Source organism: Phlebotomus argentipes, unplaced genomic scaffold (genome assembly GCF_947086385.1).
Source record: "Phlebotomus argentipes unplaced genomic scaffold, Phlebotomus argentipes genome assembly scaffold_18, whole genome shotgun sequence".
Lineage (NCBI taxonomy): Eukaryota > Metazoa > Arthropoda > Insecta > Diptera > Psychodidae > Phlebotomus > Phlebotomus argentipes.
Window position 1 is genome coordinate 3,601,279 of NW_026776177.1, and position 21,224 is coordinate 3,622,502.

General features: G+C 42.6%; 3 protein-coding genes across 4 annotated transcripts in view; 1 reads left to right on the forward strand and 2 right to left on the reverse strand.

Annotated features, from left to right (window-relative positions):
* LOC132260957 (uncharacterized) overlaps nucleotides 1-21,224 on the reverse strand; it is a 30,820-nt gene that overhangs the window by 8,320 nt on the left and 1,276 nt on the right. Inside the window, exons 2-8 of the mRNA XM_059759392.1 lie at nucleotides 20,635-21,171; nucleotides 19,752-20,575; nucleotides 17,898-18,334; nucleotides 17,372-17,839; nucleotides 16,986-17,271; nucleotides 16,410-16,933; nucleotides 3,047-3,327 (exon numbers count right to left, since the gene is read on the reverse strand). Coding sequence (XP_059615375.1) covers nucleotides 3,047-3,327; nucleotides 16,410-16,933; nucleotides 16,986-17,271; nucleotides 17,372-17,839; nucleotides 17,898-18,334; nucleotides 19,752-20,575; nucleotides 20,635-21,171 — 3,357 coding nt within the window. The remainder of the gene's footprint in view (nucleotides 1-3,046; nucleotides 3,328-16,409; nucleotides 16,934-16,985; nucleotides 17,272-17,371; nucleotides 17,840-17,897; nucleotides 18,335-19,751; nucleotides 20,576-20,634; nucleotides 21,172-21,224) is intronic.
* LOC132260699 (protein windpipe) lies at nucleotides 3,231-19,152 on the forward strand. 2 transcript variants are annotated; one of them, XM_059759003.1, is made up of 2 exons: nucleotides 3,231-3,604; nucleotides 16,327-19,152. In XM_059759003.1, exon 2 carries the CDS (start codon nucleotides 16,338-16,340, stop codon nucleotides 18,363-18,365), a length of 2,028 nt encoding a protein of 675 aa, XP_059614986.1. In that variant the 5' UTR covers nucleotides 3,231-3,604; nucleotides 16,327-16,337; the 3' UTR covers nucleotides 18,366-19,152. The 2 variants fall into 2 exon arrangements, with proteins under 2 accessions (XP_059614986.1, XP_059614987.1); XM_059759004.1 differs by lacking the exon at nucleotides 3,231-3,604 and adding an exon at nucleotides 7,091-7,406.
* LOC132260700 (nuclear receptor corepressor 2-like) lies at nucleotides 19,536-21,209 on the reverse strand. The gene is made up of 3 exons (XM_059759005.1): nucleotides 20,955-21,209; nucleotides 20,635-20,897; nucleotides 19,536-20,575 (listed from the first exon to the last, which is right to left on the reverse strand). The coding sequence occupies exons 1-3, from the start codon at nucleotides 21,189-21,191 to the stop codon at nucleotides 19,741-19,743; spliced, it is 1,335 nt and encodes a 444-aa protein (XP_059614988.1). The 5' UTR covers nucleotides 21,192-21,209; the 3' UTR covers nucleotides 19,536-19,740.

Genomic DNA, 21,224 nt, shown 5'->3' on the forward strand with positions numbered 1-21,224 from the left:
TGCATGATCACCCGATCAGAGACAGACTTTCCAACACTCGGAGGCTGTGTCTCATTTGCCTATTTTGGGCCAATATCCTCCACTTCCTCCCCCGCCTTGGACATCCCCATTCTCGGCAATGATCGGCGCGATGAGTGTGCGCGCAGGTATTATCGAAAAAACAAGCAGACACGAAAAAAATTTGAGGCGAGATACGGAGAATAAATTTATCAGTATGGAGTGAATTCAAAATGGCGCCACACTATGTACTTCAATTTCATTTAATTTACCTGGCTTACACATTAAGGTGAGCCTCAGAACGCGACGAAAGGCGTCTGGTGGGGTTCTGTTTCCTCTCTCGCTCCGTCCCACACTCGCGGGGACACTAATAATGTGACACATATCACGAAATTCAGATGAATATTGAACATTTTTTCTGCGCCTCTGCGTATTGGAGTAGATAAGAGAGCGTGTGGTGGAAAATGAGTGATATATTTCCATGTGAAATGGGTGGGATGAAAAGGGGACACCGAAAAATGATGGGTTGTTTCACAGAGTGCGCGATCATGATACAATTGAGTGATCTGTGTGATCTTCCAAAGAGTTGCGCGCGTCCAGAGGCCAAGGAAAAAAAAGTGTCGAAATTCTCAACGATCACGATCGACCGTCAAGCTTAATTTTGAGGGTGGCTTTCCACCCCCACAACCGCCCTCACACGGCAACTCACCTGGTGGTGAAAATATCCAATTAACAGTGTGAAATTTCCACTTGACAACGAGTTGAATGTACGGTTTAAATCCCTCCAAGAACAAAGGGTTCTTTTGTACTGAACTGCAGCGAAATGGGACGCGTATTGTCAATTTATTCCACTCCACACTCTTGCACCACTTTTCACTTTGATGGCAATCGCTCCGGAGACGTTCGAAGGCAGTACCTCTTCGAATCACACCTGTTGAGTCACTGGAGCTTCGTCAGTGGCGGCTGGAGCCGAACTCCAGTCAGTCGCGCTCATATTTATATTCGTGGAAAATTCCCTGGCAGTGTGTGTGCTGGTGCCTCTTTTTCCGTCTCCCAATCGCCCCCAGAGCACTTTCCTTCTGCGAATCCACGCAATTTTGCGCAATTTCCCACTAAATCCCACCGCCTTGTGTCCAAAATCTCTCTTCCTTTCCCGAAAATCCCACCGAAAATCGGACCTTTTAGCGATCGCCGTTTGGGAGACAAGGCGAATTTCTCAAGATGCTCCAGTGTGTGCGTCGACAAACACACAAGCGCAGCTGAAATCCATCTGCTTACGTTCAGTTCCATGAAATACAAACACAGCGGCAAACAGAAGAGATCACATAAACAAATTCCATGCTCAAGCGAATGGAGAATTCGTTCTCCGTGAGCATAGAATCCCAGCTTGACTCTATTTTTGGCCATCTCGGTATTTCCTCAACCTATTGTCTGGCGCTCAGTCCTCTCGCGGGTCATGAGGAGGAAAAAAGGGTGCGTTCGCGGCTCCGCATCATCATCAGTGACGATCGTGGGGATTTTCCGGGCAACTCAAGAGCCAGCGCAGATCATCAGATTGATTTGCGAGATAATGGCGTGAAAGAATTCTAATATCACTGTTTCACAATTTTGCAAAAAGCACCACACTACGGTTTTCCATATTTCCTCAATTGGCTAATAAATAAATTATAACACGTTCACGTTTGAAAGTCACACTCAAGTGGCGCCGAAAGGTGGGCAATTTTGTTGGGAAAACGCAAAGCTTTCTGGGAGCTTAAAGGGCGTGTAATATGTGAAATGTTTGTACATTCACTCTTCCGTTTCTTGTCTCCAGCTGAATTAAATTAGCAAGTATAATTTTCAGGAGAATCTGGAAATGAAATGTTCTTGATGTTTCTTCACCTAAACTCTCTTCATACTCGTCTTAAATGATTTTTTGCGCAAGTTTAACTACCGAAAGATAATGATTTTGCTGCAAATATTAACACATAAGCATATATATGTACAGTAGCGAAAATAAGTTTAGGACACCTATTCTACAATTGATATGAATGCCTTCTAGATATTCCAAACTCATGATTTAATGAGGTTATCCGAAGCAATTGTATGGTTAAAACATGAATTTTGCGAAATATGCAGTGTCTTAATTAAATTTTTGCAAATTTCTCTACAGTTTTGAATTTCGTGGCTCTGAATTAAGATATCGCAATGATCTCAACACCATTTGAAAGATCATAAAATTCTGATCACTTTTTGTCTTAAGGTAAATGTCTCGAAAATTGAAATGTGTTTCGAATTTTTAGCACCAGAAGGAAAATTGACCTAAGAAATACCTTTTTTCTCATTATTTTTATTATAAAATTTAGGGACATCTAAAATCCAATGGTAATTTAACACTTGAAACCGTAAATTAGCCAAAATATCTCTGGATAAATTGCATTGTAGGTTTTGTATTTTTGAACAAATTGAGTTAATGTTTCCCAAAGATTGTTGAGCCTTAAGAATAAGAAGATCCCGATCAAGGAGAAGACACGATTCTCATAATTCCCATGAAAAATAGACAATATGAATTTTTCTATAAATATGAATGCGATGAATGGCTGTTGACAAATAGGAAAGGAAACATCGGGCGACTGATAGACGAATGTGTCATTACCGGTGCTGCGCCTGAAATTTTAGTCACGTAGATCATCAGAAGAGAGTTGCGGTGCAACAAGGAATCCAATGCGGAGAGTGAAAATCCCTGAGGAATATATTTGTGACACGAAAATAAATCATCGATTCACTGCGGCCTGAGCGCGAAGGGGCGTCGGAGGTGGTGAGGATGAAGCAAGTCAGCGTAAGTAAAAAGTTTCAGTGAAGAGGATTATAAAAAAGTCGTGGAAAACATGTTGAGTGTGTGTTGCCATCGTTTCTTGCAATGCTAAGAGAGTGAATGTCAATCTAATTTTACGAGTGAGATACATTTTTCCCGACATTTCTTAATCAGTTGCGATCACTCTAAAAATATGAGTCGCAGCGCCGGGGATCGGAACTGGATGGCGTGCAGCACGAAAGGCGGAAAAGACACCCTTCACGTGGCTTAATTGGGGCTAATCCCTGTCGCGGCGCCCATTCGCGCGGCGAACGTCCAACAAGTGGGGCTCTCGATCGCGATCGCCCGATCGATCGGCGATGCTGTTGGCGTGCTTCTCGCGGGGACTGTTGCTTGTCGCATGAGCGGCCCAGTGGCGCGGGAATCCGGACCCAGTCAGTTGGTGTGAAGCACTTGAACGGTGAAATAGTGCCGCAGAGATTCACTGGGTTCTCTCTCTCTTCGGAACTTCTTTCACATTTCCCACTGTTTCTCTCCTATTCAATATACGTTTTTTTTCCTCTGCGCCTCTTCAACCCAAACCAAAGACTTGAGACGGGGCGGAGGAGCGAAAGCCAGCGGAGATTTATCGAGTCTAGTGGCTTGAGAGGGAAAGAATAGAATAGTATAGAGGCGAAGTGAGTGATGATTGAACAGGAAAGGCAGCTAAATGGTGGTTATTTGGACAAGTGACAACATTTGGATTATTTACTGAAGAAATTTGCAATTTCAACAGCGGCCGCCTTGTCGCAAGCAAGACAGACAGCTGATAAGGTATTTTAATTAACACCACTGCACAACCACTTCTTATCACACTTTTGCCCACCTTTTTCATCAAATTCTCGCGGAAATGTCACGCGGTCGTATCAACGCATCAGAAATCAATTATCAATTAGACCTGCAATCACAAATACGCGCTTTTTGAGGAAAAAATCTCTCACCAGAGAGTCACTGTGATTCTTTTTTCTCCTCTGATTCATCTCAAAGTATGTTCAAATTTATCTGACCTTGTGCCGCGGGAGGTTTTAATGAAATTTACAGAAAAAAAGAGTGAAATGATTATGTGAAATACTTTATGAACTATTAAAAATTTAGAGTGTCAGGAAATGACAATAATTTAATTATCACAATTCGTCCACATGTGCACAGTTGTGAAAAGTTTGAAATTTTCACGCTCTGGCCTCACCTAAATCTTGACCTCTCTTGGGCGGTGCGCGAGCTGGGCAAGAAGAAGAAGAGGAAAAAAAGCCTCTATGAGAGGCGAAATTCGCGAAGGTAGAAGTGTGTCAATTGGAGGTAAATAGAGTTGGTGGTGAAAAAAAAGGCCGCATGGCAGAAAAATGAGAATGAATAGCCGATTTTTGCAAGAAAACATCCATGCACAACACCGGTCGAGATAATCCCAAAAAGACATGTTGAAAAGCCAACCAGAAATTGCTTTGGAATATTGCTGTGCGTCATGCTGAGTAGAAATGTAATTGAGCTAAATGGTGCCTTTTATTACATATCCAAACGAAATTGAATTGAGTGGAAAGAGAGAGAGAGAGAGAAAAATCACATAAACTATGAGTTCTGATGGATTATTTCTGTGATTTTTTAATTATATTCACTCAGTGCAGTGTTCAATTTTTAATATCGCGCTTTTATCGCAATGCTGTCCATAAGTCGGGTTTTTGCATTGCACAATTGCTTTGAAGCTCTCTTTATTCATTTTTATGCACAAGCTGTGGAGAAATGGTGTCAAGTATCTGAGTAGACTTGGAACAGAGAGACCAGTCCTGGCTTCCAAAGAGTGTCCCGTAATTCCAAAAAGGCAATTATGATAGCCGAAGAGAGCGCATAAATATTTATAGTATAACCACTCAATTCACTATCGGCATTATGATGTCATTTGCAAATGGAATGCGTCATTTTTCCGACGAAAAATTTGAATTTCAATTCGGTCTTCTTTTCTATGAAACTCCAAAGCACAAGAACCACTCAAGTCTTGTTATCTGCTGTATTTTTTTTTCGGGTATAAAAAGGAAGAAATATATATCGTGTGCACATGAGAGTGAATTCCACTAATTAAATATTAATAATCGTGCGTGGGGTCGCGTAGAGAGAATTTCTTTATGGTTTGTTGTCGAGAGGAAAAATAAAAATTCCTCCACTTGAATTTCCCTTCCAAAACCACCAACAAGATAATCAGTGACGAACTTGTTTTATCAAGGCAACTCTTTCAGAGATAGAAAAATGCCAAAGAATGCCTCATATTTGAATACAATGTCAAGGGAAGAAAGGAAACAAGAGAGATACCCTGAGAAGAGCCTCGCATAGACAAATCTCTCCACGGAATCATCATGTATCTTCCCTGAGAAAGGGAAAAGTATGGAAAAACATTTATATTATAATTCCCTTCACGTGTGTCTGTTGGCTGAATAGCGTTCCATTCTTGCGTTGAGTACACAAAAGACGCATTTCTTTCTCACTTGTTTCTCCTTAAATACCCACCAAGATTTGGGCGATGCTGCGAGTGTGGAACAAACCAATTAAACATTAAAATTTATGATCATCTTCTTGGGCGTCAATTTGAGAATTTGCCGTGAATGCTTCTTCAGTTAGTTGAAATTGAACACGGAGAAAAATGGTGTGATGAATTTGTGAGAAAGTTTGAATTTCTCGGTAGGCGGAGCATGAGAGAAGGCGGAGCTTACGAAGTTGTACGTTTATCAAGCTTTGTCGACATTACAGCATTCGTATTGTCAATTTTTTCTTTAATATCCATTAACCGCGTCGCGATCTTGCACTCACGTTTTTTTCACAGTGTGGGCGAATTGGTGTGCACAACAGACAATTGACGGCCACGATTAGATTGCTCTTGATTTTGGTCTTATCTCGGTGAGATAGTAATCTTGATATGTGTTGAAATTTGCAAATATAATTTATTGCGCACGCTCATCCTTAGCAATTTGACAATTGCGACAGTTTGCATAATTTGTGGCAATATCCACTAATTCACTTCTTCGCCCCGTGGCTCACGAGGCACATGAAATTTAGGGAATTTCGAGTTGGAACAACAAAAGCCCATATCATCAGTCTTCCTGTCGATTGAGACACCAAGCATGGGAATAAAGATTGAAGAGTTATTGGGAGACTTTCAGCGGGACAGGTTGTGCTGGAAGTGAAAACATGAAAGCATGATTAGTATTATATTTTCTCGATGGGACTCTTCTCATGTTAGGCATTTGCATAATATCGTCCACAACACTAATTTGGATTGGTTCCACTTGTAAGGAATTTAAAATAATTATTCCTGTGACTCTTCCCGAGATCATTTTTCATAACATTCCGCCGTGTTGACGGTGATTTTGGATTATTTATTCCATCTCTGAGCTTCCGTTGAGAAATGTCTCTCTGGTCGCGCAATGCCAACAGAAAATTAATTTTTCATCATAATACTATTTAAGGTAGGGAATTTATTGTCCAGCACTATTAAAGAGCAAGTCTATAAAGGCGCACAGGTTTTTAGAATTTTTATGGTATTTCCTCACAATTAAACACACTCATTACACAAATAATAATAATGAACATCACGCTTTTTCTAATTAAGACATTCGGCACCCAGGATAAAATGCACCGTGTGAAGATGTTCTTCTTTGTAGGAAAGAAAAATTGTGCGGTTGTTATCATGTGAAATTAGTCGCCATAAATAGCCGGTATTTAATTTCAGATTGCTGTGCAAATGTTTGTATTAAAAAAGCATAAAATATATATCTTCTCATTCGCTGGAAAAATCAATATTTGATAAATGATATGGAATTCTTGCGTCTTTGCGCGACTGCTTTCAGACAATTATACACACTTGGGGTTCCTTCGCCTCAACTCTGGGCATGTGATCCTCTCCATTACATGTGAATATCCTCTGAATTCGCAATATTCCAACCTTTTGCCGCAACTCATTATCAGATGGGTAGTTTCTGTATTACATCGACGCACCTCATAAATTGTTATCAGCACAATAGTGTGTTGGTGGAGAGCAACTGTGTAACATTTTTATGTTGAAATAGTGATAAGGCGTGCGCTATTCGCTGCGATTGTACGTGTCGACTTGGTGAGTGAAATGCCCAGCATTCTCCTGGTGAGTGACACTGTGAATCGCGCATATAGCAGAGATCACTCCACATTCCGTGGAGTAACTCATCGCACATTAGGTGGAAATTTGAGAGGAAATACGTATGAGGCACTCGTGAGTCAAAGAGTGCGGCTGCCAGGTGAATTCAGCACGAAAAGCAGTGTGATAAGATTAGGCTCAGTGGAGCTTTTGGCAAAAAGCAGTACACGCTCGTTGCGAGTTGGCGAAAGTGAGCAGTGTTGGCGCGGCTGAAGAAGTCGGTGGATCGCGAGTGCAGAATTTCATACAACCAGCCCAGAGAGTTGGGAAAGACCTCTTGCGGCCTGAAGATCACTCGGAGTGATTACGTGGAGGGTCATTTTGGGAAAGAGAGTGCCGTGCGTGCAATTTTTGGAATTTCTCGCACTCACAGTCGGGATAATTGGAGTAACAGAAGTGTGACTTTGGGAGTCAAATTGCGAGGTAAAGGCAGACTTAAGTACAATGTTTTAGTGGCTAATAACACAGTCGCAGTTCAAGTTGATGTCAAAGATTGATTTTCATCAATCACCACTCTGTAATGACTACTATGTGAAGGTCTTTTTTGCCGTTGAGAACATCACAAAACCATTCATCCCATTTGAGTGTCCCGCGCGAGTCACGGGCGCAACTTTTTCCAGCCATTTGGCGTCAAGAGAGGCCCCACGGAAAAAAACACGTTATCAGTGTTGAGCGAGTAAATACGATAAGGCGGCCAGAGCCGCGAAGGGGGAATTGATTGATGAGTGAGACAAAGAGTACATGAATTCGACAGTGATGTAATCGCGCAGAGTGGCTCTCCTGATAAAAATACACCCAGAGTTTTTTCCGTGGAAATGAGTCCCACTTTTCTGCACCTTCTTCGCGAGTGCAAGAAGACGTTTGGGTGATCCAATCCGGCGACCAATGACTGTCTTAGCAGTTTCTCTGCATTTGTGATCTTGTTTGAGAAAACACCTCCTACGCACTATTCGCGATATTCGCACTTTTTACTGGATCTTTTTCTCTCTCTCTCTCTGCAATCGACATTTTTGCCTTCAGATCGCGACTGAATCAACAGTTGGTCGGCGGCGACACTCAGAATTCACACCATTTCTCCACTGAATACACACAGTGGCACGATTATTGATGCACTGGGTGGCTTTCGTACATTGTCTGTCCCGTTGCTAAGTGGATTGCCTTATCTCATGTCTTAAGACCAAATCATCATTAGGATTTCGCCACTTTTCTTGCATTCAAATCATGCTCGCGAGAAGCGAGAGATAAGCTGGAAATTTGAGAAGGTGATTTTACGTTATTACTCTTGATTCCGAGAAAAAAACACCTCCAATGTGTGGTTTCTTTGACGTCACACCGCGAGCGCTCAGTCCAAACAAACTGGCGGACGTGTGTTGAATTTTGTCAGCGAGTGTATTGTGGCTGTGCTATCGCAAACTCTGCGAGTGCGTCACTTTGCAAGTGAACTTGGTACTGATCTCACCTACATTTCTGGCCAGCACGCCATCCGGTTTGATGGCCAGGCGCAGAGAGAGACCGGCTCTGGTCTCACCGATTTATCATCCAAGTCGCATTAGATTCGCGATTTCCATGGCTCTCGCCGGGAAAGCTGCGCCGCTGGACCGGCGCACTTAAGCCTTTATACACGGAAATTGCATGGAAATTACTCCACTTTAATTGCCAATACGTCTGGGAATGCTCTAGAGTGGATTCCCATGGCTCGTGCGATCAACTTGCAATTCAATTCACCACAATCCCCGAATGAGAGATGCGGCGTTTGCACAGTTTAGCGTGTTTTCTCGCATGATCGCCGGTAAGTCATTGACAATGACACAGAAAATAATATATCGGGTGATCTCAACTGCGCGCGCGATCATCTCAGAAAAGAGAGATCACCGAAAATTCAATTGAATTGACCTCGAAAGATCCTCCATAATTCACTCACGCCGTGCACAGCAATTTCTTCGCGAAATAACCACATTTTTGGCATGACTTTCAACCCCAAAGCAATTTTTGTGTCTTGAGAGAGTGAGAGAGAGAAAAGTACAGAAAAAATTGATCTTACATTCTACCGACTGAAGAGTTTAAGTGTGTATTTTTCTGGGGTGTTGCGAAGGCTCAGAAAAGTCTATTTTTGTCCACAATAAATTAATTCACATTCGCAATGTGACAATTTCTTAACGAGGTGAGAGTGATGTTTTTTTTTTGTGTGTGGAAAAAAAAGAAAGAAATGTCTTGAGCAAATATCTCCGGGGCTCAGACTGCTAATTACTTTACATAATGCATAATCAATTCTCCAACGTCGTCACGATGATGAGGAGATAATTCTAAAATTGCTCATGTGATAGAGAATTGTGTGTAGAGATCTTGTTAAATTGCAAAAGACCTGTTCGTGCTTCAGGCGTTTTTGGAAAAACGACGAAAATTGTTTATCAAATACAGAAAAAAAAATCAGTCACACGAAATCACTTGGGAAAGATACTGAAAAACATTGCGTAAGTTCAGCCAGTATCAGTGGAGGTGATAAGAATATTTGGAGGTAAATTGAATTTAGAGCACAGAAACGTTAGGAAACTCCTCATGTTGTTGGTGTCAAAAATTTCACCCAAAATGACCTTCTATAGTGTTGATGTGCAAAAAGAGAAGACAATTTTATATGGTCGTGTTTGGAAAATTTCACTCTCTTGCCAATGCATCGTACGATTTTTCTTTCCTCACACTCTTGTCTTGTCGCTTTTTCTTGCCCTGCATTCATGCATTCTTCTCGCCAATTGTACAAGTTCTGCAATCCGCACAACTTTAATTAATGTTGGCAAGTGTGATGGAAAGTCGCGCGCGCATTCTAACAATTGCAACCTCGCCGGTGGTCATCCGTTATTCTTGCAGACACTCTGTCTAAGTGTTGAGCTGGATGGAGTGATGTAATTAGCTCTGAAAGAAGTTACATGACCACCTGACCAAGGCGAGTGAGAAAAAAGCTAATGCGCCGCTGATCATACGATCGAGCCGCATAACCAGAGTTCCATTGAGAATCGCAACCGCCGAAGAGAAGTTGAGAAACGGTGACAGTTGAATAATACGGAGAGAAGAAATTTGCAATTAAGGATAGAATGGTTAATTTTTTGCCTCTTGTGTTATCGCTGATATTGGCGAATCTCCAGCACTGGGGAAACTTTTGGCAACATTCGCCAAATCATCAAAGAGTGAAAGCCAGCGAGCGGCTTTTTTTTGCCCCAGACAATCTAACGATCACTTCCTTTCCTGGGAGTCCGTCGAAGTTTCTCTTGGCGCAGAAGACCTTCTCCTGGGTCAAGCGGTGTCTGGCGACCAGCATTTCTGTGTGTATAAATTTGAATAATTGTGTAATAGGACTAAATGCGTTTTTCATTAAGAAAATTCATGTTCAATGTCTCGAGCACCTCACTTAATTATAAAATGAGCCGCCTCCTCTTGACGCTGTGCCAAAAGAAATCACTCTGAAGCGCCTCGTGAGCAAATAAACAATGCAGAGACGCTTTTTCTGCACAAATGATGGCGATAAAGTATTGCTAATAACATGTGATAATGGGCATTTATTGCCATTTCGTCTCAATTGTTGTGATACAGACTCACTCAAGTAGTTGTCCTCCTTTTGATTCTCTCCTCTCTCTGTTCTTCTGTACACGCAAACCCCGCCGCGGTGAGTGCTCTTAATTCATCAGCCTAGTGATAACGAAGGCTTTTATCTCTCCTGCATTTTCCATCCGCAATTGAAAGTGCGCACACACACGCTTTGGCGGAAAAGTAAATTTAATTTTAACGATGGCTATCAAGAGAGAGAAAGAAAAAAGAGAAAAACTGTGCAAAAATGGTGAATTGGCAAGAGACAAAGCCCGAGACTTTTAAGGCACATCGCAAAAAGTGACACAACATTAACCCAAATTTCAACGCAACAATCGACATCGCACAAGAGGTCGACTAAAGGTGTGATAAATTCACTTGTCTTGACTTCTGAGTCATCAGAAAACTGCATCATTTGCCTCAATGTAAACCAGCAAACGAGTCGTTGCAACTTTACGCTTTTCACAGATTTCTAATGGCAACGAGAAGGCGTTGCAAGATGCAGTAAAGAGTTTATTTAATATAAATTTCAGCTGTCAAACGTGAAGAAAATGCGTGAGCAATAAAGAGAATCCAAATATAATTTTTTATGTACTTGCAAATGTTATAGAAATGAAAAAAAAATTCCTCGGAAAAGGTTGAAGGATGTCTGGAAACACATAACCTCAATCTAGTGTATTGAAATGTGTACAATTGACAAGATAAATCCAATAAATTTGTACTAATAAACCTGAAAATGTCATTATTGACAATTTTCTTGATTTTCACATAATTTTTCGGTTTTTCTTGCCTTCCCAGAAAATAAATTTTTATGAAATTCATATTTTTGACAGCTTATTTAATATGGTTATGAAAATAAAGCTGCAACGATCCCAAATTTTCATTATCCCACCATGAAATAATTGTAATTTTTATCAAACAGAATTCTTTTCAGCAGCTGCGCAAGATTTGAATGAAGGCTGTGTTGTTCAGTGCATTCATATCGGGTCAATATAGTCTCGAGATTAAGCAAGAGAGTGCACAAATCGCCACTTGTCTCTGCAATTTTCATGTGGTCAAGTGTGACCAGCGCGCCATCGAGAGTGTCTCTAAATTAGCAAATTCACGATGGTATGGTAATTCTTTCTGCACTGTGCCACTCAATTAATCCCACATCCAGCACAATTTGCGCTTGTGCTAATTTCTGCACGGCAAAATTGACCGCGTTTCATGAAATCCGTCCTCTTCTATGAATGATAAATTATCAGCTCGCAAATGAGGCGATCGCACTATTTGAAACACTTGCATCGGAAATGAGGTTTAGCATCTTCTCGGTTGTCTTTTTTCTTCCCAGACTGATATCGTTTGCCCCGCGGCTCCAGTGATAAGGCGCGATGATGTTGACGAGGTTATCCACCAGGGTTGCTCTGCGTCGTGTTGAGAATTTGCCATTTGTCCGCGCAATTGGCGTTGTTAATTAAATCTTCACGGGCATGAATTCATGTGTGGCTTCCAAAATTTAATTTTATTTAATTATTATGATGTGCCACAGAGGCGAAAGCTCATCGCTCTGTGTCCATGTGCATTTTAGCGTGTGCGCTTTTGTGATTAGGTGGGCTTTTCGCGCGCGCACACGTCCCGGTGCGATCGCTTAACTTGTGTAATGGGGCAATATAATGAGGAAAATGGGGCTATGTATCACCCTCAATGACGCTGTAGGTCATCTTTGCGAATGCGCGCGCGATATAAGAGAGAAACAATTGATTTATTGGCCGGAAAAGTTCTAATTCTCCACGGCGATGAAGAATGTTCGAATCAAATGACTGCCACTCGGCGCTGTGTTCTCTCTTAAGATCTCCACCATCCACTTCTTCGCTAAATTACTTCTATTTATAACTCCCTCGCGGCATATTGAATTCATTGCTACTTGAAATGTTGTTCTCCAGGGGAGGATTTTCACGATCCATCGATGTTAGAGAACGAAAAAAAACACTCGATCCTTTGCCATGCATAAAGTGGAAACAATATTTTTCTCTCATTCTTCTCAAATTTCCAGAGAAACAAATAATTCTCTCACTAAAGTGGATGTCTGGAGCTGTGACAAGACAAATTTATTTACAAACATCCACTAATTTGACACGGTGAGACCCGCGTGAGCGACTCTTGTTTGTTGGGGAAAAATCAAGGGAAAAGCCCAGAAAAGTCCAACAGTCATTGGCATATCAATCAAGCGCGTCACCGAGTAGTTTCTCATCGTGAAATGGGAGGCACGCTCTCCAAATGAAATATTTCCTCCAGATTTCACTCCTAATCTAATCTGGTGACTGAACTATTTTTAGTGTGACATGGAAAAGGGAATATTCTGCATGGTGAGTCATGAGAAAGTGTGTCTTTCTGGCGGAAATTCTTACGATGAAAACACTGACAAAAATTCAGTCTCTTCACACCTTTTTTTCTCTCTCGGGATGATATGAAGGTTAGGAAATTGCACAGCAAATTTTTGGGGAGATTTGTTTACACAGAATCTTTACAAGTTATATAATATATAAACCTCCCATTGAGCTGATGTGTGTCGGGTGTTTTTTTTCTGTGCGATGGCCAGAGTTAATCCATGAGCAATTTTAAATGACGACCACTGACGAATGACGCTAAACAACAGGTAACTTTATTACAAGATCATTATATAGTGAGCAATCGTGTGACTTTTTTATCACACACTCATGCTACATTATAATCTATACTATAGAGTTGGGAGTTTTCTGATCAGCTGTGAAGGTTTTCCTCTCGTCGCGGGAAAAACCGTAAAATTACATGCGATACTCAAATTGTATAGATCACAAATATTGATCAAGATCACGTTCAATGATCGAGAAAATTAAACACACTCTTATTGACGATTAAAGTGCCGATGAAATTGATCAAAGTCCTCTTTGTGTATTTTGTATCCATGAGATTGGAGAGTGATTAAAAATTGCAAATTCTTCGGACGGACAACATCACAGGCCAGCGATTTTCCAAGTCATATGTTTTGGATTTCTCAAGAAACTTCACAATCGGCGGCTATTTTTACATAGCGATAACCTCCCAAAGCGAGCGAAATCATCATTTCAGTGTTGATAAACTAAATCCATGACTGATAAGTTTGCTATAAGATTGTCTTGACTAAACAATTAAGGCATTTTGTCGTGAGTACATAAGATCGATTTTCGCGTCCTCCTCGATGATGATTACATGCGTGTGTAAATCATCATGAAAATATAATTGGTTCATTGAGAAAATCCCGCCGGCTAACAAAATTTATGAGGCGCGGAGTTTTGGCGCTCGTGAGAGGCAAAGTTCAAGTTCACAAGCACACAAAAAAAGTGATAAGACGCAACCCTAAAACACTTCCTCTTCACTCGGTTTTCGGATTATGTCGCACACAAGCAGCTCTTGTTTCTCGACTTAGCTGGAAAAATGCACTGATCTGTTAACGAGAATCCCATGTGGAGGCCAAATTGGGGCTTCTGGGCCAAATTTGTCGCACGAGATGAGAAGAGAGCGCAAAAAAGCGCGGGGGAAAATCCGTGGCGCTGATTGTCTTCGCAAGCAATCCAACCTTGAAATCGCGTGTAAGTCTGGCGAGACCCCATCATTTTGAATAACAGATATTACCATTGAGAAATGTTCCTTCGTCTGCAATTTAATCGTACACAATACGTCATAAAATTATATAAGATGCCACGAGGTCTGCAGCACGATAAATAACCAAATACGTCGAAATTACTTGTGTTATTTATTGCACATGGCAAAATTGCCAGTCGCGTGAGATCTCGATTGAGATTTTTTGGGAGATTTTCCTGAGAAATTACTAATTACAATTTATGATAATCGTCAGGCCTTGAGCGTCTCTGCACGCGTGCATGAACACTGCGGGAAATATGAGGAAGACTCTGATTTCTAACAGTGTAGTCTTGGGGAAAAGTGATAAAAGAGTTTCACTTTCGTCTTAGATTTGACCGAAAGTGCACGCATTGTCTGGATTATTTAATTCCGAACGCTCTGAGGAAGCGTTTATCGCGTGATCGGGCATTTTACTGGCATTTGCATTGCCTCAAGCACTCCCATAAACAAATATTTGTCCCAACCAATGCCCAAGGGGGAGATAACAGAGTCAGAAATGTTCAAAAGCTTACGATCTCTCTTTCCTGTGTGCTTATTTTACTGACAAATTGTGTCAATTCTTTGGATCGTCTTCGATTTTCACGCCAAATCAATCATAAAGATCTTTTACTAGGTTATGTAACAAATTACAAATCAATTCTTATGCTAAAATCGCCAAGATTGCTTGTCATTGGCAGAATTAAGAATTTACATGCAATAAACATCATTATTCCGAACATTTGATGCCCAAGAAACACTGCAAATTGTATTGAACTCGAATATAACCTCAAAAATAGTCATTTGAACTTGGAAAATGTTCATTTAGGAAACTTTTTGAACCATTTTGACTCTAAATCAGCAGTTCTACGTTCATTGGCAACTCACAAGAGATGATTTAGTGATCTAGAAAGCTTCGAAACGTAGTTTTTGAAGATCTCTGAGTTATATTTTAAGGTTATGGTCGGAAAAGATGTCCAAAAACGACGTTTTTAAGTCGATTCTTACAGAAATATCTTATGGAATCTTAAAATATTCATGATAATGTGGGAATTAATGTGGAAACAATCTAAAAACTTCCAGTTATAGAAGTGTCAGGCATTATTATCTCCCCCTTACTAATGGCCATCGTCAATAGGGAAAAATCCAATGTGCAATGAAAATTCTCACTGGGCACAACATGTGCTCACAATTAGATGTTTACTATGGAGAAGTGTAAATAAAATATTTTTATAGCAAATGAATTGCCTTGTGGTTCTGTTTTCTCGCCACTGAGAATGTGCATTTGGGAAAATTGACGTGAGACCCGCGAGATTCTCTCTCTTTGAAGGCTCAGCGAGAGTCATTAAAGTTCAAGTACATTTCACAGACACTCGGGATTTCTACTATGGAGAAAGATTGGTATCTCAACTTGGTCACCCTCTTGAGAAGCGATTGCATTCATAACAATATAAAAATCTACGATAGTTTTATTGCGCAAATTCATTTTCCTCCCATCGTAAGATGTTTATGGCTATTCAATTGACACAATTCGGTTTTATGAAGATGATTTCCTATCCAGCCAAAATGTGTGGAATCGCAGAGAGATGAAAAAAAAACCAGTTGGAGACGCGAATTTGTAAAAGTTCACAGAAAGTGACAGAGACTTTGGGAATAAAAACTAATGTTGAGCGATTAATAATATCACCTGAGCAAATACACGAGCTTGGCAAATGAAATGGAAAATAGGTGGAGATTTATGTGTACAGATCGCGCGGAGATAGAGACAAAACCAGAATATATGACTGCGAAAAAAGGCACTGAAATATAACCCAGATTAAATTATCATCTTAATCAGCGATGCGGTTTAATGGTATGAAATAATGTCGAGAGTTTACAAAGTGATTCCACAATGTTTCAGTGACTCGAAAGTTCTATATTCTCATCCTGAAATCTCTATTCTAATCCACATCTTAATTCCCCCAATTTGAATTTGAATTTGCGCGGCACGAGGCGAAAGAGCGTGACAAAAAGCATTGATCTCTCCCACTAATTTCCATCAATTTTCAACGCTTATTGACCTTGTCTTGCCAATCAACCTCTCGCTGCAATTCGCTTCTTCACGCTCAGTTGGAGGTCTCACCGGGTCTATTTCCTTATCTCTTTCCAGAGCCCCTCAAGATGCTGCTCCAGGCAGGACTGTTCCTGCTCCTCCTCGCCACATCATCTGCGACTCCCTCGTGTCCCGCCGACTGCATTTGCACCCCAGCCAGCGATTCGGGCGACAGATTCAGCCACGTGAGATGCCACAGTGCCGATGGCATCGCCGAAGTGGGACCCATTGCCGTGGGCAGCCTGGATCTGTCCAATGCGGGCATCGTGAGACTCACGAATCAGCTGGAGAATCTGCAAAATCTGACGCACTTGGACTTGTCCAATAACAGACTGTCCGAGGCGAATCGACTCACGAAGCGCATTCTTGTGCTCAATCTCAGCTTCAATCGCATCACATCCGGGAAACTGGGGAAGCTCCCGGTGCGCGTGCAAGTGCTCAATCTGACACACAACGAGATCACTCACTTGCCAATGTCGCTGATGCGTCTGAAGGATCTGAAGCAGTTGGAATTGGCGGGAAATCGCATCAACTGCACGTGTGAGACGCTGCAGGTGCGGAATTGGCTCCAGGCGCGTCACGTGTGGACGGATCAGCTGGTGAAGTGCCACTCTCCGCTGCGCTTCAAGGGGAAGTCGTGGCTGCAAGTGAGACAGGCGGATATCTGCGAGGATGACAGGGAGAGGAATATCTGGGGAGACGCCATGGATGGCGACAATGAGCTGATGATGGGAGACGCTCCTGTGTCGAGTGGAGATGATGGAGATGAGCAGGACAATATTGAGCAAGATTATCTTCCCTATGATCACGCGAAGCCGTCAGAAGACGAAGACGATGCAGGATCCGGAGATGATGTGCATGTGGAGATGTCTGTTGAAGGATCTGGCGTCGGTGGTCGATTGCTGGGTGTGGATGAGGCGTCGGAGTCTCCTGAGGATGAGGACGATGAGAATTACGATGACGGATCTGGCAGTGGAGCAATCGCTCTGCCGCCGATAATTTCTGCTCATGATGGAATTATTGATGATATCTTTGACTCGGCAGAAGATGATGATCACGCGCCACCAATTCAGGAACCCGATGAAGAAGTGACTAGACCTACAATCCCTGATCTGGGGATCTTCGCGGGCAGCAATGTGCCCAAGCCGGATGAAGTGACGCCGGCCAATGATGTTGTGCCTCCGCCAGACAAGGCGTCAGATGTTGAAGCTCTGCCACCGAGTGACGTGAAGCCGAGTGTGGCGTCAGACAGTGAGGATTTGATTGCGCCTTCGAAGGCTGCGGGTCCAACGGGTCCAGATGTGAGGATCTCGGAGCAAACGCCTGAACAGGCGGAAGAGAACAGAGCGACGTTCATTCTCTTGGTGGTTGTGGGAGTGGCTCTGGTCGGACTTGTGGCCTTTATCATTGTCCAGAGGAAGAAGAAGCGCAGCCGACGCAACCGAGCCGATGCCGAGAATCCTCGTGGTGAGGAATTGCTGGAGATGGATAAGAAACTCTTGGGGAAACCCGTGCAGAAGAATGGCAATCCCGAGAGTGCTCCGCTGATGCCCAACAGAGACAAATCTGACTACGCTCGGCCGATCAATGGGGACAAGGTGGACACTGCAGCGCCTCTTGACACCTACCAGAGGCCACCGTCGCCGAAGAAGGTGGAGGAACCCGTGCAGAAGAGGGAAAATGTGCCCAACGCTCAAACTCCTTCGGCTCCTCCGACTGAGGAGGAGGAGAAGAATCCCAGGAGGAGTCTCTACGATAACGACGGTTCTCCCGGACTGAATAATAACGACACCGCTGCCAGAGATCACAACGAACAGCCACTGACCAACGGCTTGGATCACGCGGCGCCGCATCTGCACAACGGAGAGCCGGCTGAGGTGCACGACAGCCCAGAGCCAGATGTCAACAAGTACGTGCCCAAGAGTCCGGCGCTGGCGAGGTACAGTCCAGTGTACTCGCCGGAGACGGGCAGGGTGAAGATCAAGCTCACGGAGACGCCGAAGCCGAAAACCCCAATGCTGGTCACACGGAGTCGCTCCAACGCGGGCGACATCATCACGACGCCCTACACCAGCCCAATTCGCGGCCAGCAATAGTCCGAGCCCAAGGCGCGAGCATGTTCAATAGTCAGGGGGCGGCCAGGGTCCGTTCAAATTGAGCGGCCGCGTCCCAGCGTGTTTCCGTGTTCAAATGAGGACCTCTTTTGTGAGTGAGCGCGTGCCAAAATGCCCAAGAAAAAGATCAATTCCCGCATTCAGAGTTACACAACATAATAAAAGCTGATCAAAGAGTGATATTTAGGTAAATTATGCATCATCTTCTACAAACGCATCATTTTTCCAAAAGCAGAAACGATAGGAAGAGAGGAAAATCGCAGAGGAGAATTTAGGGAATTTCCACGGACCACACAAAAAGAGGGGTTTTTACTTTTTTTTAATGTAAGGAATTAAAGAAACATTGTCGGCATTGAATTGAGCAAAACTTATATACTTATAGTTTTTATGTAAATTTACAATTTAGGCATAAAAGATGAACTTTAAAAAAAAATGATCAAGTCATTTCATAAATGTTTAGGATTGATAAAGAGAAACGGAAAGGAAAAGAAAGGAAAAGGCACATAATTTGTAAATAAAACTCTTTTCCTCTGTGTGTTTGTAATAAAATTTTCACGATAAAATGGTTTAGAAAAAAGGCGTAAATGTAATTTACAATTTAAAATAGAAAATATTCTTAGCAGAGAGACAGAGAAACAATTTTTAAAAATATATATAATATATCATTTCAACGCGATAAAATGGTCTACATTTTATTTCTGTTAATTTATTGTGATTATTCTTCAAATTGTATACAAACTATTTAAAAATAAAATATCAATTTAACGTCTTACAATCGTGTGCTTCACTTCCGCATTATTACCTCTCCAGAATTCTCAACAAGATCACCAGATTATCCAGAGATTAGAATGACCTCTCGTCTTTCGCATAGGCAAGTATGAATAAATTGTAAATCACAATTTTATGCCTCATAAATCAATCTCATTTTCGGGCTTTGAGAATAATAAAGAGTTGTTTTATTGGGGAATTAATTGATGCGCGCCTAATATCTTCAAATTGCAAGGAGAATATTAATTAACTCACCCAATCAACGATGATTTACCCACTGAATCGGTTAACTAGAATTCGTTCAACTCTGCTTCGCACTTGACAGGTTTCTCAGCGGAGACACAAAATTCAAATTCAAACAGAGACGCATTCGGGGTAATTCTGTCTTGCAACGCGTATTTATTTCTATCTCAAGTGCTTACAAGTGTTTAATAAATTATATAAAATGGATTTAGATTTAAGAGACTAGAACAAATTTTATTTAAAAAACACTCAATTTCTAGGGGGAAAGAAAGCACAAAGAAATGTAACTGCCAACTGAAAAACACAACAAATAGTATGATGGATGAAATTGGAGGGCTTCGCCTGATCACAAATCACTCTCTGTGGGTCTCCTGGCCTTCTGACCCTCTGCCCTCTTGTCATCGGGCTGCACTTGCCGGTGCGTCTCCTCAATTTCCAGGGGCGAGAAGGACGAGAAGCTCTCCTCGTCGCTGCTGCGCGCCTTCTCGGCCGGAGCGAAGTAGTCATCGACCACGTGAATCTTGTCGCCAGAAGACTGGGAGGAGCTCGCCACGGGCTCCTCGTCGCCCTTGAACGTGGACATGTACTTCTGCTTCCTCTTCGCGTAAGGACTCGTGTCGTCATCCTTGTGGGTTCTCATCGTGATCCTCTCTATCTCAGCCATGCCTGAATTGCCCGGCTCGTCGTCAGGAGTCCTGGGCGCAATTTCCACAGTGGTCAAGTGCAGATTAACCACTTCGGCGGAGTGATAGTGCAACTCACTGTCCTGCGCTCGGATGACGGACACTCTTGGCGGTGTTGGTGGCGGAGGAGAAGTTGGCGGTGGCATTAATGTGTTCCTGGCCACTTCAATGCTCTCTGGCGGATTCATGGTGCTCCTCTGTCTGCGAGATCTCCGCGACTGGCCATCTTCCACTCGACTCTCGCGCATAGACAAGACTTCTTCGCTGCGACAGCGATTCCTTCTGGTTATCACGCCGTCAGCCTCATCTCCGTTTTCCTCCTTGCCAGCCAGCTTCCGGCGCTTCTCCCTCCGCATGTTGAGCTCATTCAGAGAGGCAAAAGACCCGTCAAGTCGTGGCATCAAGATGGCATCTTCATAGCATGGCGGCCGAGTCTCTCTAGGATCAGGAGCATTCAACTGAGCCTCTTGCTCCATCGCCATCCTGTTCTGTCGGATACTGAAAAGGAACCTTCTCTTAGAACATCGCCCGCTTTCACACTCAACAATCATGCTTACATATCCCTGTGATGTTCCAGGAATTCATCCCTTTCTCTCTCTCTCGCCGTCAACTTTCTCCCCTCGATGCATCTCTTCACACTCATCACAATGCACACGCTGGCTGCGAAGAGAATAATCGTCACCATTACGATTGTCCAGATCTTCTCAGCGGTCCCGATGCCCGATCCATTGGGGAACCAAATGTGAAAACAAGCCACATCCCAAGGAATCCCATAGAGATCGTCAGGACTGTTGCAGCGCAGGTGATTTTTGTCCCAAATCTGGAAAGGAATTTTCTCTGTCATTTCAAAATACCCGGAAATTTCTAGATCGCATACTTTCGATGGCGGTTCCACCAGGAAATTGAAAAACTTTTGAAATTCATAATTCCTACAGTCACAGCGCCAGGGATTGTCTCCCAATCCGATCTCCTGAAGATAGAGCAGATCTGAGAAGAAATCCACTCTGAAAGGTGTCGTGAAACGGTTTCCCGACAAATTGATTCGACTCAAGTCAGGAAAATCTGAGAATGTCGTATTCCTAATTGATGTGATCCTGGAAAATAAATTCGTCATTGTCAGAACCTAGACTATGTGTTAAGATTCGCA

Excerpts from the sequence above, each read along its gene's own strand:
- LOC132260699 (XM_059759003.1), top strand. The coding sequence starts at position 16,338 with ATGCTGCTCCAGGCAGGACTGTTCCTGCTCCTCCTCGCCACATCATCT.
- LOC132260700 (XM_059759005.1), bottom strand. The coding sequence starts at position 21,191 with ATGACGAATTTATTTTCCAGGATCACATCAATTAGGAATACGACATTC. Across the intron at positions 20,898-20,954 it reads TGGTGGAACCGCCATCGAAA|ATTTGGGACAAAAATCACCT; the intron begins GTATGCGATCTA and ends ATTCCTTTCCAG. Across the intron at positions 20,576-20,634 it reads CTGGAACATCACAGGGATAT|TATCCGACAGAACAGGATGG; the intron begins GTAAGCATGATT and ends GTTCCTTTTCAG.